General features: G+C 44.7%; 3 protein-coding genes across 4 annotated transcripts; 1 reads left to right on the forward strand and 2 right to left on the reverse strand.

Moving 5' to 3' along the window:
- Nucleotides 1-351: 351 nt before the first annotated feature.
- proca1 (protein interacting with cyclin A1) lies at nucleotides 352-5,539 on the reverse strand. Its single transcript, XM_056610442.1, has 6 exons — nucleotides 4,987-5,539; nucleotides 4,742-4,874; nucleotides 4,199-4,333; nucleotides 2,895-3,606; nucleotides 828-1,002; nucleotides 352-398 (listed from the first exon to the last, which is right to left on the reverse strand). Exons 1-6 carry the CDS (start codon nucleotides 5,537-5,539, stop codon nucleotides 352-354), a joined length of 1,755 nt encoding a protein of 584 aa, XP_056466417.1.
- Nucleotides 5,540-7,372: 1,833 nt separating this feature from the next.
- On the forward strand, nucleotides 7,373-9,785 carry zgc:174895 (uncharacterized protein LOC100126024 homolog). The gene is made up of 5 exons (XM_056611993.1): nucleotides 7,373-7,596; nucleotides 7,820-7,913; nucleotides 8,258-8,404; nucleotides 8,836-8,931; nucleotides 9,508-9,785. Exons 1-5 carry the CDS (start codon nucleotides 7,474-7,476, stop codon nucleotides 9,666-9,668), a joined length of 621 nt encoding a protein of 206 aa, XP_056467968.1. The 5' UTR covers nucleotides 7,373-7,473; the 3' UTR covers nucleotides 9,669-9,785.
- A 24-nt stretch (nucleotides 9,786-9,809) lies between these two features.
- rab34a (RAB34, member RAS oncogene family a) lies at nucleotides 9,810-14,116 on the reverse strand. 2 transcript variants are annotated; one of them, XM_056611992.1, is made up of 11 exons: nucleotides 13,728-14,116; nucleotides 13,231-13,346; nucleotides 13,035-13,126; nucleotides 12,881-12,946; nucleotides 12,576-12,677; nucleotides 12,399-12,463; nucleotides 12,016-12,067; nucleotides 11,836-11,917; nucleotides 11,093-11,183; nucleotides 10,643-10,750; nucleotides 9,810-10,545 (listed from the first exon to the last, which is right to left on the reverse strand). In XM_056611992.1, exons 2-11 carry the CDS (start codon nucleotides 13,303-13,305, stop codon nucleotides 10,478-10,480), a joined length of 801 nt encoding a protein of 266 aa, XP_056467967.1. In that variant the 5' UTR covers nucleotides 13,306-13,346; nucleotides 13,728-14,116; the 3' UTR covers nucleotides 9,810-10,477. The 2 variants fall into 2 exon arrangements, with proteins under 2 accessions (XP_056467967.1, XP_056467965.1); XM_056611990.1 differs by having other exon boundaries at nucleotides 9,811-10,545; nucleotides 13,231-13,343; nucleotides 13,728-14,115.
- Between the last annotated feature and the right edge of the window lie 1,080 nt (nucleotides 14,117-15,196).

Consider the following 15,196-nt stretch of genomic DNA (forward strand, 5'->3'; position numbering starts at 1 on the left):
TGGATTCAAAATCAAGCTACTCTCCTCACAGCACGATCCATCCATTGTTATCTCAATATATCAATTCCATCTGTGAATAAAACGTCAAAAATGGACTCACAAATGGATGCGGCACTGAAAAGGAAAAATAGTGCAGATGAATACAAATAATTGAATGAAGGCGACATAAACCTTTCTCCTCCTTTTGCGTTTCAAACTTGTCCAGCTCACTGCCCCACCTCTGCCAGCTCCCCTTAACCATGGGCTGGTTTGTCTTCCAAGGCACACAGCCCCAGGGTTTAGGGGTGCTGGGGTGTCCTCCAAGAAACATGGGATCACAACCCCCCCCCCGTTCCGCAGTCCTCAATGCACCTATGTTCCCATGGGGTGGTCCAACACGGTGGGCCTGTGGAGCCACACTGGGGGATAGTCCAGGGATTAGTGAGTCGGACTCCCATGAGGAAGGGTCTGCGTTCGAACCGCCAATACCTTCAGTCTTCATTCAGGCCTCCCTGCAGTAAAAGGCCCTAATCTCTTCCTGTTCCGTGAGATGTATCTGCACGCGCATCTACACTTGAAGTAGAAGAACATCTACACTGCTTGCCGATTAAACAGTTGTAATAGTGGTAGGAATATTGGTGGTGGTTGTAGTAATAGTAATGGCAGAGGTAGTAGCAGTAGTAGTTTTAGTAATAGTGGTGGTTGTGGAGGTAGTAGTTGCCGTGGTGGGGATGGTAGCGGTAATAGTAAAAGTAGTGGTGGTTGTAGTAACATTCGTAGTGGTGGGGATGGCAGCGGTAATAGTAAAAGTAGTGGTGGTTGTAGTAACAGTAGTAGTATAGTAGTACTAGTGGTGGTTGTAGTAGTAGCAGTATGGTGGTTGTAGTAGTAGTGGTGGTAGTTGTCATAGTAGTAATGGTGGTAGTAGTAGTAGTGGTGGTGTTTGTCGTAGTAGTAATGGCGGCAGTAGTAGTGGTGGTCGTTGTAGTAGCAGTAGCTGTCGGCGTCGTCGTAGCAGTGAAACTATGGGTAAGGCATCCCTCCTTATCACCGACCTCGGCCGGGTCCGTTCCTCTTGCGTGGCATGTGGGAGTCAGCTGACCTGGGATTTCTGCCACAACGCGGGCCCGTTAGAGCGCTCTTATGGAGCCGTGAGAGTAGGGCACATAGTTACACCTAATCCTTTGTGGAGAATGTGAACCGCTCAACCCCCTCTCCTACTCGACCGGGGGTCACAATGACTGGTGTAGGGGGGGGGAACAAAGTTCTCATTCCCCTACAAACAAAAGAGCACAGTAAATACACTTGGAATGCTTGCTGGTTCCCTTCCTCGGCTGCTCTGGATACAGTGGGACAGAAAGGTGGTTCATTTGGAAGGCTAAGCAGGCTCGGTTCTTAAGCTGGCCAATAGGTTCTGTTTAGGTATGTTTCAAATCACTCCTCATTACATGCAGCTTATTAGGGTGCATGCAACTGAAATGATTTTCAGTTTGCAATTAAAGATATATATATTTTTTGTAATGTTCCATGGCATGAAAGATTCAACACTTTGTTATCGTTTCTTTTTTTATCAACATGAAAACTGTTTTACAAAATGAGTTAAAAATCAAAAAGGCATGATTCCCGGTCGATAGTGGCTCAAATGTTGAACAAGAGAAGATTTATTCTTAACATGATTATGTTGCATTTCATTCAATGTGAAGGCAATCAGTTCCATAGTCGTGGACTACGTGGGCTAGCTAAGACATCTATTCACCCGTCACTCTGTGCCTCTGCAAGATGGCTTATTGTTGCCGCAAGAAGAGCAACTCTTTTCTTCTCTTCTTGAAGTCCATCTGCCTCTGAGCTCTTTGAATAGACAGCTGCATAGCACTCATAACCGGTGCTCCTGTGGTGGCAAACAAACGGTCCTTAGATATCTGAAGGCTCTCTTCCTGCTCATCGGCATTCGGAGCCACTGTTGAGACGTGGATTCCGGTCGATGTCCCTGATTCGTGTGTAGCTCCGCTGGTTGTGTGACTGGCACCTCTACCACAGAGAACGCAGAGCAATGTCTTCTTCCTTGTTTTGTCCCCTTTTCTTCCTGTCGGTCTTTGTGTTGCGGCAGTGACAGGCAACGAGATGCCGGTCTTCACATGCTGAGGTCCTCTTCCACACGAATGCTGCCCTTGTTGGCACGGCCTGGTAACTACTGTAGTGGTACCCGATAAAACACTCATACTGGTAGAAACCACGGGTTCCAATGTTTGCTCCAGAAGTGGGTTTCCTTTGAATGGAGACAGCACCGCCGTCCCCCTCCGCCTTTGTCGACCCATGCCCTTTAACCTTTGACCTTTTGCCTTAACAACGCCTCGACTAAGAGCTGGGGTTACGCAGGCAGTGGATTTTGTGCCATACATCTCCGGCCTGTGTGAAACTTCCAGCTCTTGCCTTTTTGTCTGAGGTATGTCGGTGATGATTGTGTGTTCGCCAATGCTGTCCATCTCTGTCCCACTCTCCTCTTTGCGAACTTTATGGTCGACTGAAACAATGGGGACAGCAGAGGCCAGTTTCCTTCTCCTTTTCCATCTTCTCCCCACCATTTCCTCCTCGGTCATTATGACATGGGTTCTGGAAGTGGTCAAGAAAGACCCTGATTCAGAGCGGCCTTTAGGCCTTTGTAGTCCTGTCTGGGTGAGTGGGTTCACGCCAACAATGCAAGGGCCCGATGTGTCCGCTAAACGGGCGGTGGAGCTCAGAGGAGAGTCCTCCTTTAGAGTTATATTTAGTGCATTATCTGGAGGACAATAACTCTCACTTTGGGGAGTTTTCTTCCTCCTCCTCTCCCCCTTCCTTGACCTCAAGGCTTTAGTCTTGCGCAGTGTTGCAGCGGTGGTGTTGGCGGACGCTGCTAGACGAGCTGAACCTGTGCTCACCGTGGCCAGTTCAGACGGTCGGGTCACCCGTTCTTTGGGTGACGACGGCGAGGTGACCTCGGCGGCATCTTTCTCCAACGCCGGCTCGTCTTTCATCACCTCATTGGACGCCCCCCTGTGCCCGGCCAGATCGAATCCCCCCTCAACAAATGTGTTCTTGTCACCGTGCCCCGAACGGCCCGCCTTGAGTTCAATGAGGAAGTGGTCGCCAACACCCGCCTTGCTACTGGAAGCTACGAGAACGTCTTCCACTCCAGTGTCCTTGTGTGACTTCACCTTCCTCCCTCTCCCCTTCCCTTTATTTTTACCCTGGTTCTGTGGCTTCTTCCTCTTCCCACTATTCTTCTGGTTATTCTTCTCCTTCTTCTTCGTCTTCTTCGTCTTCTCCTTCTTCGTCTTCTCCTTCTTCGTCTTCTTCTCCTCCGTGCTGTGCGCCACCCCTTTGTTGGCGTCGGAGGGGGTGCCCTGAGACGTGGACACGGTGGCCAGAACCTTGATGAAGTCCTCGGCCGCCGTCACCATGGTAACCAATGACGGGGGTTCCGACGTGGTGCCACCCTCCAGCCTCGTCGCCTGCTCGTTGATTCTAGCGGTGTCCGTCTTCGCAGGGGGAGGAGGCGCGGTCAGAACGTCGATGACCGGGATCCCGCCGAAGATATACGGGACGGCCGGCTGAGGCACGGCGACCGGGAGCCTCTCGTACCGTTTGCATCTGGGGGCGGGAAACAGAGAGTGAGACGTAAACGGAGAGTGAGAAGAAACAAAGAGAGTGAGACGTTAAACAGAGAGTGAGATGTACACAGAGAGTGAGACATTAAAAAGAGAGTGAGACGTAAACGAAGCGTGAGACATAGCAAATAGAAAGAGACGTAAACAGAGAGTGAGACGTTAAACAGAGAGTGAGATGTAAACAGAGAGCGGGACATTAAAAAGAGAGTGAGACGTAAACGGAGAGTGAGCCATAAACATGGAGTGAGACGTAATAAAGATAATGAGACGTAAATGAAGAGTGAGACGTTAACGTAGAGTGAGACATTAACAGAGAGTGATACGTTAACATAGAGGGAGACGTTAACAGAGAGTGAGATTTTAACATTGTGAGACGTTAATGGAGAGTGAGACGTAAAGGGGAGTGAGACGTAAACGGAGAGTGCGAATTAAACAGAGAGTGAGACATAATCAGTGAGTGAGATGTAAACAGAGAATGAGACGTAAACAGAGAGTGAGACGTGAAACCCTAAGAGGTCAAAGAGGGGGGTCGAGGGGCAACGTGAATACAAGAGAGAATGTCTGTGTTTACTTACACACCGTACCAGTGGCGTTCCACACAGTGGTCCTTGTAACCAAACTCAAAGCAGGGCGCCCCGATGACATTGAAGAAGGCCTGGCCCACCACCCGGGACACGGTGTCATTGACCTCGGCCAGACATTGCTTCATCCTGCAGCACGCCACAGACACGCCACAGACACGCCATAGACACGCCACACACGCCAAACACACGCCACAGACACACCACAGACACGCTGTTTATTAGCAGGGCGATGCTAGTCCTTTTATGCCAAGTAGGTTTTTTTCAATGATACACATACTGAATGAATAATACAAACAATGGAATATATATCTGGCTATATAATGTGTTCAAATTATTAAAGGTTAAAGTTATCGAATCCAATTATGGATGAAAATTAGCAAATAAGGAAAATAATTACTCAGGTTTTTCTTTATTACTAGTATGACTTGATTCAGCAGAATGCCAGTATAAGGCAGACCAACTGACATATGTTGATATTGATCAACGCTTAAAATGTCTTCAACGTGAGAAAAAAAAGAATAACCATTTACTCACGCAATATCACAGTCGCAGTGACAAATGGAGTACCACTTCAAGTTCGTGTAGCCGTACTTGGATGAGAAGGCGTGGATGACGTGAGGGCAGTGGTCGTGTGTGCGGCAACAGCTGTCGGTCTCGGGGAAATCCCCTACAATGAGAGGAACACAATCAATATCAATCACCACCTTGCTCTTCATATCGAGGAAGCATGAATATTTGTAAACTGACCGATCAACAGTGTGGAACCATACACAACCTACCCAAATGGTCATCGTGATCGGCCATGTTGCCGGCTCCACACCACAGCGTGCCCGGGTACGTGAAGCCTCTCTTCGATCTCTTCTTTCGCTCGTCCCCACTCGGCCACGGCTGTGTTGGTGCCTTGTGCGGCCTCGGCTCCACGCGGGGCTCGGACCTCTGCGTAAACTGTCGGCAAGTGGCCAAAGCTTCTTCCATGCGCACAAAACGGTTATTTTGTGCGCTCAAGCGTTCACTGTGGAAGTCCTGTTGCGTCAGTCCCAGTCTGCACAGGTGCAGGAACGACCTCACCTGCAACCTGTCCACGATAATGGAACAGTCCACGAGGTCCCCGCGTGTGTCCACGACGGAGCGCACCGACCGACGCCCGTCTGAAACTTGGTACAAAGCCTCCATCCCACCGGCCAGCATCGACATTTTTGCACAAAGAGTGCGGTTCACCGTGAACCAGGCGTCTTTGCTCTCGTTCTCCGCACCGTGGGCGTCGTTCAGGAGTTTTCCCTTGACCACGTTCCTGTCCTGGTACGACAGGAAGACGAAGAGGACCCACAACATCGCGGCGGGTGGTCCTTCAGCACCACGCGCTCTGCAGACAGCTCCTCGACTTTCCGGCGGATCGAGCGACCAGCCGCTTTTTAAGGCAGCGTGGTAATGGGGTGATCATTAATACCCGGGATAACAATAATGGGAGGAGTCCTGCGGTTTAAGCTTCGGGTTTTGGCCGCTGCAAGCTCAAAGCACGACCATGTCGTTGGTCACATTTTTATGCTCGAACAGCAGTTTTTTGTGCACTGACTTGAACGTCTCAGCGGAACGCATTGGGTTAACATTACGCACGAGGAGGGGGGTGAACGTTATCCATCGGCCGTGATACCTCCCCTCTGACTTTCTGTTCTTTTCACCAGAAATCCACATTTACTTTGCTGACACGCACACATGTTATGGTAACGAGGATGGGGTGATCCTGCAGATTGGGCGTTCTTGCAATGTCGCATAGGGGATTGCTTTTTGAATTTTTTTATGAATGATAATTATTGTGCCCAGGGGCGGACTTGTCGGTGCATGTCGTGCATGGCGGTTGCTCCCACCGTGTCTGCAGACGGGGTTGGAGCACGTGGTTAAGGGCAGTGGATAGAGGATCCTGTTCGGTCACCTTGTTGGGGTTAAGGGGCACAGACCAAACGAGAAGTTAAGGCCTACTGAAAGTTGAAGTGCAAGAGTATGATAATACTAACCAATATGAGAAGAAAAAAAAAGAGGGGATCACGTGGGAGGTTTTCTGAAGAAAATAAACCTTTCCCCCCTTTAGATTGCATTTAGGAAGAAAGTTAAGAAAAAACTGGTCTTCAGCTAAATAATGTTTGTATTCTATTCTTTTAATATTCTTGAAAACAGCACCTTAAATATCTTCTTCATTGTATTATTAACTATAAGATACGTTTGCTCATAAGTTTAATAACTTTTCACATTCGAAGGTTGTTCCTAGCTTTTGGTGGTAATATCTTCTCTTCTTTTTTTCTATTGCTTTCATTTACAATATTTTTGTATTGTATTTCTATTTCATGTCATCGTAGGGTGAAATGCCCGAGGCTCCAGCAAACACTGGAAATCCAATGATGAGCAGGAAAATTACATATAACGAATCACAATAATGCAAATCCTAAATAGTAGGCCTACTATTTAAATTAACAACCCATCCGGGTTATGTGTAAGTCCCACATGAGGTCCCTGCACTGTCATGCCCTGAAGGAACCTGGGCCCAGGTCCTATTTGAACCACTTGTTCATACCAGTGCCTTGCAGCAGGCTCTTGTCCCTTCTTGCAAAGAAAACATGAATCAGCTTTTCAGAGACAAACCAGCCAAACCACAGCTTATCGCTGGATTCATGTTTATTCAACTGTTGATTGATTCAAATGTTTTGATTTAAACATTGAAAAATGCACAAAGAACATAACCCTTATGATAAAAAAAAGTGACTTGTTCTATGTTTTACAGCAACGCCACCCAAGAACACTTCAAAAGCTTTAATTGTATTAAAGTGCTTCGTCACATGGCAGGGTTTATGGGGATTGGTGTAGAGATCAAGCCCAGGCTACTCAGTGGGCTAAGCGGATTGTTTCAAGGCGGGCAGTGATGATGTCAAATCACCAGATGCGATGATGTCAAATCAAATCAACAGACGCCATGATGTCGAATCACCAGACGAAACATCCGATACATTCCAGGGGTCTCTGGGAGTGTATTGTGCGTAGGAATACTTTTACAAATTATGCTGTCCCTGAGTAAAAAAAAAAAGTATTGGTCCAACTCTTGTCAAAACACCATTGAATATTTACACAATTTACATCTAGCCATATTATCTGCACTTAGCTGCCTTTCCGACCTATGGCGTCGGAGGGTAATACAGTTGGCACAACACTGGAACCCGATATGCTCGTCTGTGACCACAAGCCTTGCCCGCTGTGTCTGTGTAAACTACTGCTTGAGAATGGATGTACTGGCTGTTCCGACAGACAGGCAGAAAGGTTGGTATTTGTCTCTAATGGCCCCCAACACCAAAGGACCAACGTTTGCCTGGCTTGACCCTTCCAGACTCTACTGCAACTCCCAGGTAACGATCACTAGGGCATCTTCGCAGATTGATTCACTGTCGGTTCCCTGCTTGTTGTCTTCCAAGTGTTTGGATAGCAAAAAAGGCACACTTTATAGTATAATCGAAATTGTATCTCATTCATGTAATATAATTGTCCCACCATAAGTATGATCTCATGCATGAGTAAAACTTTTCCACTGGTTCACACAATCTCGATTCACTGGTGTGTTGGTTTGTCCAGGCTCTAGCAGACTGTGTGAAAGACCTTCTCAGCCCCTTCCAGAATGACAGTGTGGACCTGGTAGCTGGCATAGATGCAATGGGATTTATTCTTGGTAAAACACTGATGTTTTTTAATTGAATATATCGAAATAGCAACCGTCCACATGCTCTGTTTTGATCACAACTTGTAGACACTGCTTTAGCTGTGCATGCTAACCTATGTTAGGGATTGTGCTAAAAATAGTCAGTCATTCAACCCGCTGCTGAAATAACACATGCAGGGCGAGTGCAGGGCAGAAAAAATACCCTGTGAATGTGTTAAACTTATCCAAAGTCATAAATTATATGTGTTATGAAACCAATATCAGTATCTTTGAGGAGATTTATTTTGATAATTTTATTTTGATAATTTTTAAAGGTAAAATGGCAACGTATTTCTAATTGTGCTGGTCTTCAGGGGCCTCTGTGGCCACCACTCTGGGGAAGGGGTTCCTGGCCATCCGTAAGGCCGGCCACCTCTGCATAGCAACCCAGAGCCAGCAATACACTGACTACTCATGCCGGGAAAAAAACATGGAAGTACGCCTTGATGTGCTCAAGCCAGGTTAATATTCTCTCCTCCCTGATCTATCCCACATCTTCCCAAAAGAGCAGGGTTATTTTTCTTCTGGGAAATGTGTCCTGGGATTCAGTACATGTTTGGGCTTTTTTGTCCCATGCGTGGGAAAAAAAGAAGACAATTAGGCGACACCCGGAGGCCTAACCTGACATCAACAATTCGCAAACATGACCTCACCGCCTCGTCTGGTTCCCAAGCTACCCGAGGCCCCAAGGCACTATCAACCAAACTATGGCGACAAGGGAATGGCGAAAGAGGCCCATTGGAATGAAAGGACATCAACCATCATCCTAAATAGGACACTGCCCCCAAGTGTTGACTAAAACATACGACAACGTTTCTGTTCACAAAATGGTTTATGAGGTTAGGAGTTGTAGGCTAGGTCTACAGCTTTACGACATTCATCTTTCCCCCAGGTCTCAAAGTGTTATTAGTGGACCAGTGGATAGAGACCGGAGGCACGATGAAGGCGGCCATTCAACTCGTGGAGCAGCTGGGAGCCATCGTTGTAGGTCCGTTTGTTTTTAATTCTTCTATAATTGACCAAATAGAAACACAAGATTAGACTGAACATCATCTCTATAAACAGATATCTGCATATTAATTCTGAATATGTAGGCAACGGAACACGGATTTGGGTATCAGAAGCGTTCTGGTTTCCGTGGCAGGGTTTGTAGTCGAGTAGTAGGCTATTGCCCAATCAAGTGTGGTTTGGTATTGACCAATCAAGTGTGAGTTAGTATTAGTAATGACCAATCACGTGTGAATTAGTATTGAAAACTCAAGTGTGAGTTTGTATTGGTTTCATGCAGGTAAACATACCGTGTGGAACGCGACGATGTCAAAACCCATCGGCTATCGTCAGAGGACGATTTTCTTAATTTTTTTATTAGCAAATGTTTTCCAATATCACCCTAAAACTCGCCTGGTACTTAAACACAATGTCTGTATGAAGCCATTATCTGGCCGCCCCACTAATAGTGCCCGTTGTCCCCTGAGGTAAATCATCATCAGATGATGGCCAATGTTTTCCCAGATAGGACATAACCATTATGATAACCTTTAAATCAAGACCATGATCATTACAGGTGTGGCTGCAGTCGCAATTGAGAACACAGAAGGAGGAAAATGGATAAAGAAACATTACAAACACGCCCATTGCATCCCAGAGAAACTCCAAGAACAAATTGATCGCCAACACCTTGAGTTGTTAAGAGTTGAAAACACGCCAATTACTCTCACATATTAGGAAGAATAAGACAGAGATCATTTTTACGTCAATTTAAGACAGGCAAAATTTGTTCAATATTTGTAAAATATGTTCATTGTACTCATGTAAAAAAAAACATATTGATTAAACAATATGAAAAAGCTGTTTGTGATTTTTCCATAATATCATTTTTTTTATTGCAATGGAAAACGTACAAAAAAATACACACATTTAGAAATATATTCTAAGGCCCATCTAGGAGTTTGAAGCTATTGTTACTCCACTGAGAATATAATTTGAATGCAACTATATATTTTAATAAGCAAGTGAGAAAATCTATAAAAGATAAGAAATTGGTTTAATTATTGCAAATATTCCACTGGCCACACACCATTCAATACAAAATTAAACTGATGAATTTACAGCAAACGGATTCAAATGCCCACTGATATGAACCTCCAATAGGCCTGTACTGAGGCATTATATATATTTTTGAAAACAACCAAACGTGTTGACTGAAAGATATTAGACGTAGCAAATATCCAAATTACACTGACAATTGATTGCATAACTGATTATATAAAACCGAACACATATTAATTTACTACATCTAGATGTTTTTAATATTGCACTTTGGTCGTACCGAAATAGAGGAATAAAAGACTAGTTTGTCAAGTGGAAATTACCAAACACATATATCCACTTCCAATTATTGGAAAACATATCCCAAGTCTGTTAAAAAACACTGTGTTGCTTTCTCCTGGTCCACTTCTACACATCCCATGAAGTGCTGGCCAAAGAGGAAGTCTCCCCTTTAATTCCTTTAGTTAACAGTCGTGCTTCCAGGCTTACTGACAACAATTTGGCTGTTTCTTCTTGGACGATGCGTTGAGATTGTTTGAATTGCTGTTGATTTCTGAAACAAATACACAAGCTTGTATGAAGCACATGTGCCAAACACCTCTTTGGCGAGGCGGAGAGCGATATTGCTGGCGTACTGGGTCAATACTCACTGACGATATCAGCGATTTGCCTCGTCCCGCTTTTCTCCAGCTCAGCGAGGAGGTTCGCCTCGAAAGCCAAAGTAGCCACGCGGAAGAAAAACTCCTTCACGTTTTCCCCTATCATTGGAAAAACACACGTTTAAGGTATGTCCAATCATCATTATTAAAGGAACCTAAAGTAGTTAGTAGAGTAGTGCATTGGATTGATCCTGGTAAAAATGTTAATATGGACTCAGACTGCCCTCTATGGGTGAGATGCATTAATGCATGAGTAAGCTGAGACTATTTTGGGTTACCAGGTAACATCATTCAAACACCCCCCCCCCCCCCCCCCCCCCCCCCTCTCAAGCCTGAACTTCAATATAGCCCTGTCCCCTACATGGAAAATGTGGCCCCCAGAAGTCGTTCCTGTGAATCATTATTATTTTCCTAACTTTGCTCTGTGATATATCCCCTTACCGGTCAGGGAGGAGAGGGCCCAGTACTCGGCCTTCATCTCCTGGGATACTTTAATGGCATCCTTCTCAATCAGAGCGTACTGCGCAGGAGACTAGAGAGACACGAAAACACCCGAGTGAGGACGGATAGGATCATGTAGTATTTCATTAAATTAAGAAAAATCATATGTAAAGAGTTATCGGTTTTCACGCACGGTAAAGGTAAATGTTAAAATAATAAAAAAATATGCGATTTGAATTTTTAGTGAGGATACTTGAGAAAAGCCAGATGTCTAAACGCTGCTCTGTATTGACATAATGAGATCACTCTGAGCCCCATGCAGGGAATTAACGCGTCTAAGGTAGCCATTGCCATAATGATTCTGCGAGTGCGGACATGTTTTGATCTTCTGACTCTACTGAATTATTTCAGAATAAGTCACTCATTTGAGAAACTGCGGTTGCAGGTACTTTCAAACCTTATGTAATTAATAATCTGTTATATCATCATTTGTTCGGGGTCAAATGTATTTGCTATCACAAATGAATGTCCAAAAAAAAGGAGATCCAAAAACAACAATAAACACATTCCCGAGGTTATGTTAAAAAAAACACTAGCTTGTGCTTCTGGCGTCAGACCAGCTAGTCCTCATTGACCTTCACTCATTCACCACAGGAATGGTACGAGGCTGTCTGGCCTCACCAGAACACACCATTACTGGAGTACATCTTCTAGGTCTTTCTATGTACACAGGGCATACGTACACTTAGATCTTTCTTGGTTCCGACCAGGAAAATCTGAATGTTTGTGGGATCGTTTTCTTTCATGGCGTCAATAAGCCACTGCCTGTGATGAAGGAGTAAAAGTACATTTTTAAACACAATTTGATTAGAAATATATAATTATATTCCAAATTATATAATCATATTATATATTATACTTACTTTGTGTGGCTCAAGCTGGCCACGTCATTTACATCGAAAACAATAATCACAGCTGAGGAAAAATTAATTATTCAGCACATTATTATCTGCATTGAGAAAACAATGAAATCTGAAATAATTAGGGGGACAATCCCAATGCATTCATAATCAAATAGGTTTGTACGTCAGTTAGGACAAATTATATCACTGCCAAGCATTGCTCATTTATCATCACATACACACACATAAAGATTTTTGGTAGTATAGAAAGTAACACTGATTGAATTCGTTGGACCTTTCTCGAAGTCCAAACGAAAAAGATGGCTTCTCTTTATTCAACATAGACATAGATTTATCATTACGTTTTTTTGTGAAACCAACAGACTTTAAACTTTTGGTCTTACTTTGCGCCCCTCTGTAGTACGTGGAAGCAATGCACTTAAACCTCTCCTGTCCTGCAGTGTCCCACCTGGAAACAAATACACAGCCAACGTTACAGCCCATACCCCTACACACACACACACACACACACACGTTTATTAATGCTACGTTACTGTAGGTAAGCACTGTATTAGACTCACAACTGCAGACTGAATGGCACCCCCAGCACCTCAAATCGCTCCATCTCAAAGTCAACGCCAATGGTGGCCTTGTAGTTCTTGTCGAAGGCATCCTTGCAGAACCTGAATAATAGAAGATGAGTGTCATTCAAGTCAAACTGTTGTTATGTCATTCTCACTCTCAAGCCATCAACACATACTGAAAGAACAATTGGTAATAGATGGGCGTGTCCATTGCAACAAATAAAAAAGCTGTTACTGTATGTGGCAGCAGTAAAATGGGAAATGCATCAAATATTTCGAGTCAAACCTCAAATTCTGTTTACCTGTTAATAAGACAGGTTTTTCCCACTGCCAGATCACCAACCACAATCACCTTGGATATCTTAAACCTAGTCACAGCGGAGAGAAAAGGTAAGCATCACCTGAAGCCAATGTCCAACGGCCTCCCCAAAAAACGGTGGTTTAATTAGTAGTCACCCCACAGTCCCGGTGCGTTGCTCCTGACATGCCGTCCTCACTTTCTTGGTGAACTCATCCTTGGTGTGCAGAGCAGCGTCTTTACTGTAACACTAGACAAGACAAACAGCCTTATTTGTAGCCGTGCTGTGGACGTGTCAGAGTATGGGTTTGTAAACCCCTGCAGCATGCATGTGATATAATAATAATGGCGTACCTTGGGTAGCTCAGCGATGATCCGGTCCTTTCGGACGGGAGGAAGAACACTCATGGAGGAGACCCGGTAAGACATGGGGCATCCGAGGAGATCTCATAAGCAGGTCATATAGTCTGCTGGGTGAGAGACACAGAGAAAGAAAGAGATCGTAGGCATATGTGTAGCTAATTGTAACGAATTCGTCCTATAGTTAGACGAATTCATGCCACGATGAACAGTGAATGATATATACCACCACGAGTGGGTCTACTTGTTGCCGTTAATCCCATTGTCCAACAAAGCCCCGAAAAGTGCAGTATTGACGAAAGGTTATGCCTACAAAAAACCTTTGAATGATCGCAATGGTGACACATTATACATACAAGGTCAACGTAACAATTACCGACTGATTACGACTCTAGTATCCCAAACGATCAGTTCTGATAAAGTTGAGGAAGATGTTCCTCCATGTCCATGGTTCCTCCACAAATCACTACAAAATGGTAGGGTATACGTACAGTAGGCTTGTGGAAACGGGGCGTCCGTATGAGTTTAGCGCATGTAATAATCCCACAAATGTAGAGACGATCAATCCACATACAGATGAAGATCAATCCACACAGGGAATGATAGAGGAAATGTACCGCTGACTCAGTTCCCCCGTTCTCGTCTCAGGACGGGATGCCGGGAAAGGGATGCCTCAAACGGGTGTTATTCTCGAGAGGGAGGGCGGGACTTTCAGGACAATGGGATTGACGATGAGAGACGAGATAGAGAGGGATGGATTTTCTAGAGGGATATCCGTTCCGTTATAGGCTTTGGTTATTGCTTTGTCAACTCTTTGTAACGAAGTCCATAACTAATTTGTCTGTCGTCGTTGTGGTTTTTATTGTTATTCTTGACTTTAATATTCTCGCTCATGGGGACTGTTGCCTGGCGCACACAGGACATAGTAAGAGACCGGAAATTTGCGTTGCGGTAGGCCGGGATAACACAAAAATTCCGGATACTCTCTCAGCGTAGTTCGCCCCTGGGCTCATTTTCCTGCTGGAATTTTGAGGAGCCCAAGGAGATGAGCAGCCGTTTTCTTGGTCCCCTGCTGGCGAAAATAAATATATTTACGTTTTGTTCAATTTCTTTGTGCTTGGATTCTTAAGTTCTCTAAAAACATTTTGAGAAAATATATATAATATTTGGCCTTAGAAGTTCAACTTTGAATTAATTCAAAGTTGAACTTCAAAGGCCAAATATGCATAGGCTTACAATGAATTCTGGGGTCAAGAGAGGATGCAATAAGAACAAACTATTATGTTGCATTTTCTCGAAGAAAGTTGTCCAATCCCGGGTTGCTTTAGACTCACTTCATTTATTATAAATCGTCTGCATGTTTCGGCATGGTAACTGAAGCTATACGGAGGGAATTGTAGCTAAAGAATGGAACACGTGTGAGAGATAATAACTCTGGCTACTACGGGACATGGGCAAAGGCCCATGTCCCCTCGCGGGTGTCGCTGCAAATCTCTGATCTATGGGCCACGGGCAGAGGCCCGTGACCCTGCGCGCGTGTGGTTATTAATCTCTGGTCTCTTCACACTGGGCGCACAGGTAAGAGACCGCCAAGTGGGCGTAGCCGGGGTGACGTAATGACTTCGGCTTCTTCGTATATATAAAAGTGCTGCTATCTGTGGCTGGAGCAGCCTCCAATAAGGTATTGCTCCCCTTGTGGCTATGTATAGTATTTACGGCTTATATGTTTGGTCCTGCTTCATTTTGGTCTATGTGTGGGTAGCTTAGATTCTTAAAATACGTAACAATCCCTCCTTGGTCATCTTAGATGACCATACAATAATATTTTAAATCATAAACACCATTTACCACACCGAAAACATAGTCAAATTAGGATCAATCATCAACACGTGTGGAAAACTCTTGAATAGAGGAAAAAAACCACAATGCGCTCATAATACTGAGACGTCATTCACCTTGT

Source organism: Gadus chalcogrammus, chromosome 16 (genome assembly GCF_026213295.1).
Source record: "Gadus chalcogrammus isolate NIFS_2021 chromosome 16, NIFS_Gcha_1.0, whole genome shotgun sequence".
Classification (NCBI taxonomy): Eukaryota; Metazoa; Chordata; class Actinopteri; order Gadiformes; family Gadidae; genus Gadus; species Gadus chalcogrammus.

Coding starts and splice junctions, on each gene's coding strand:
- rab34a (XM_056611992.1), bottom strand. CDS start 13,305: ATGTCTTACCGGGTCTCCTCCATGAGTGTTCTTCCTCCCGTCCGAAAG. Junction 11,918..12,015: donor GCCAGCTTGAGCCACACAAA/GTAAGTATAATA, acceptor CCTTCATCACAG/GCAGTGGCTTATTGACGCCA. Junction 10,751..11,092: donor GGCCCTCTCCTCCCTGACCG/GTAAGGGGATAT, acceptor TTCCAATGATAG/GGGAAAACGTGAAGGAGTTT.
- proca1 (XM_056610442.1), bottom strand. CDS start 5,539: ATGTTGTGGGTCCTCTTCGTCTTCCTGTCGTACCAGGACAGGAACGTG. Junction 1,003..2,894: donor GACCGTCTGAACTGGCCACG/GTGAGCACAGGT, acceptor CCTTACCCATAG/TTTCACTGCTACGACGACGC. Junction 399..827: donor TACTACTACAACCACCACTA/GTACTACTATAC, acceptor ACTATCCCCCAG/TGTGGCTCCACAGGCCCACC.
- zgc:174895 (XM_056611993.1), top strand. CDS start 7,474: ATGGATGTACTGGCTGTTCCGACAGACAGGCAGAAAGGTTGGTATTTG. Junction 7,597..7,819: donor GACTCTACTGCAACTCCCAG/GTAACGATCACT, acceptor TGGTTTGTCCAG/GCTCTAGCAGACTGTGTGAA. Junction 8,405..8,835: donor CCTTGATGTGCTCAAGCCAG/GTTAATATTCTC, acceptor TCTTTCCCCCAG/GTCTCAAAGTGTTATTAGTG.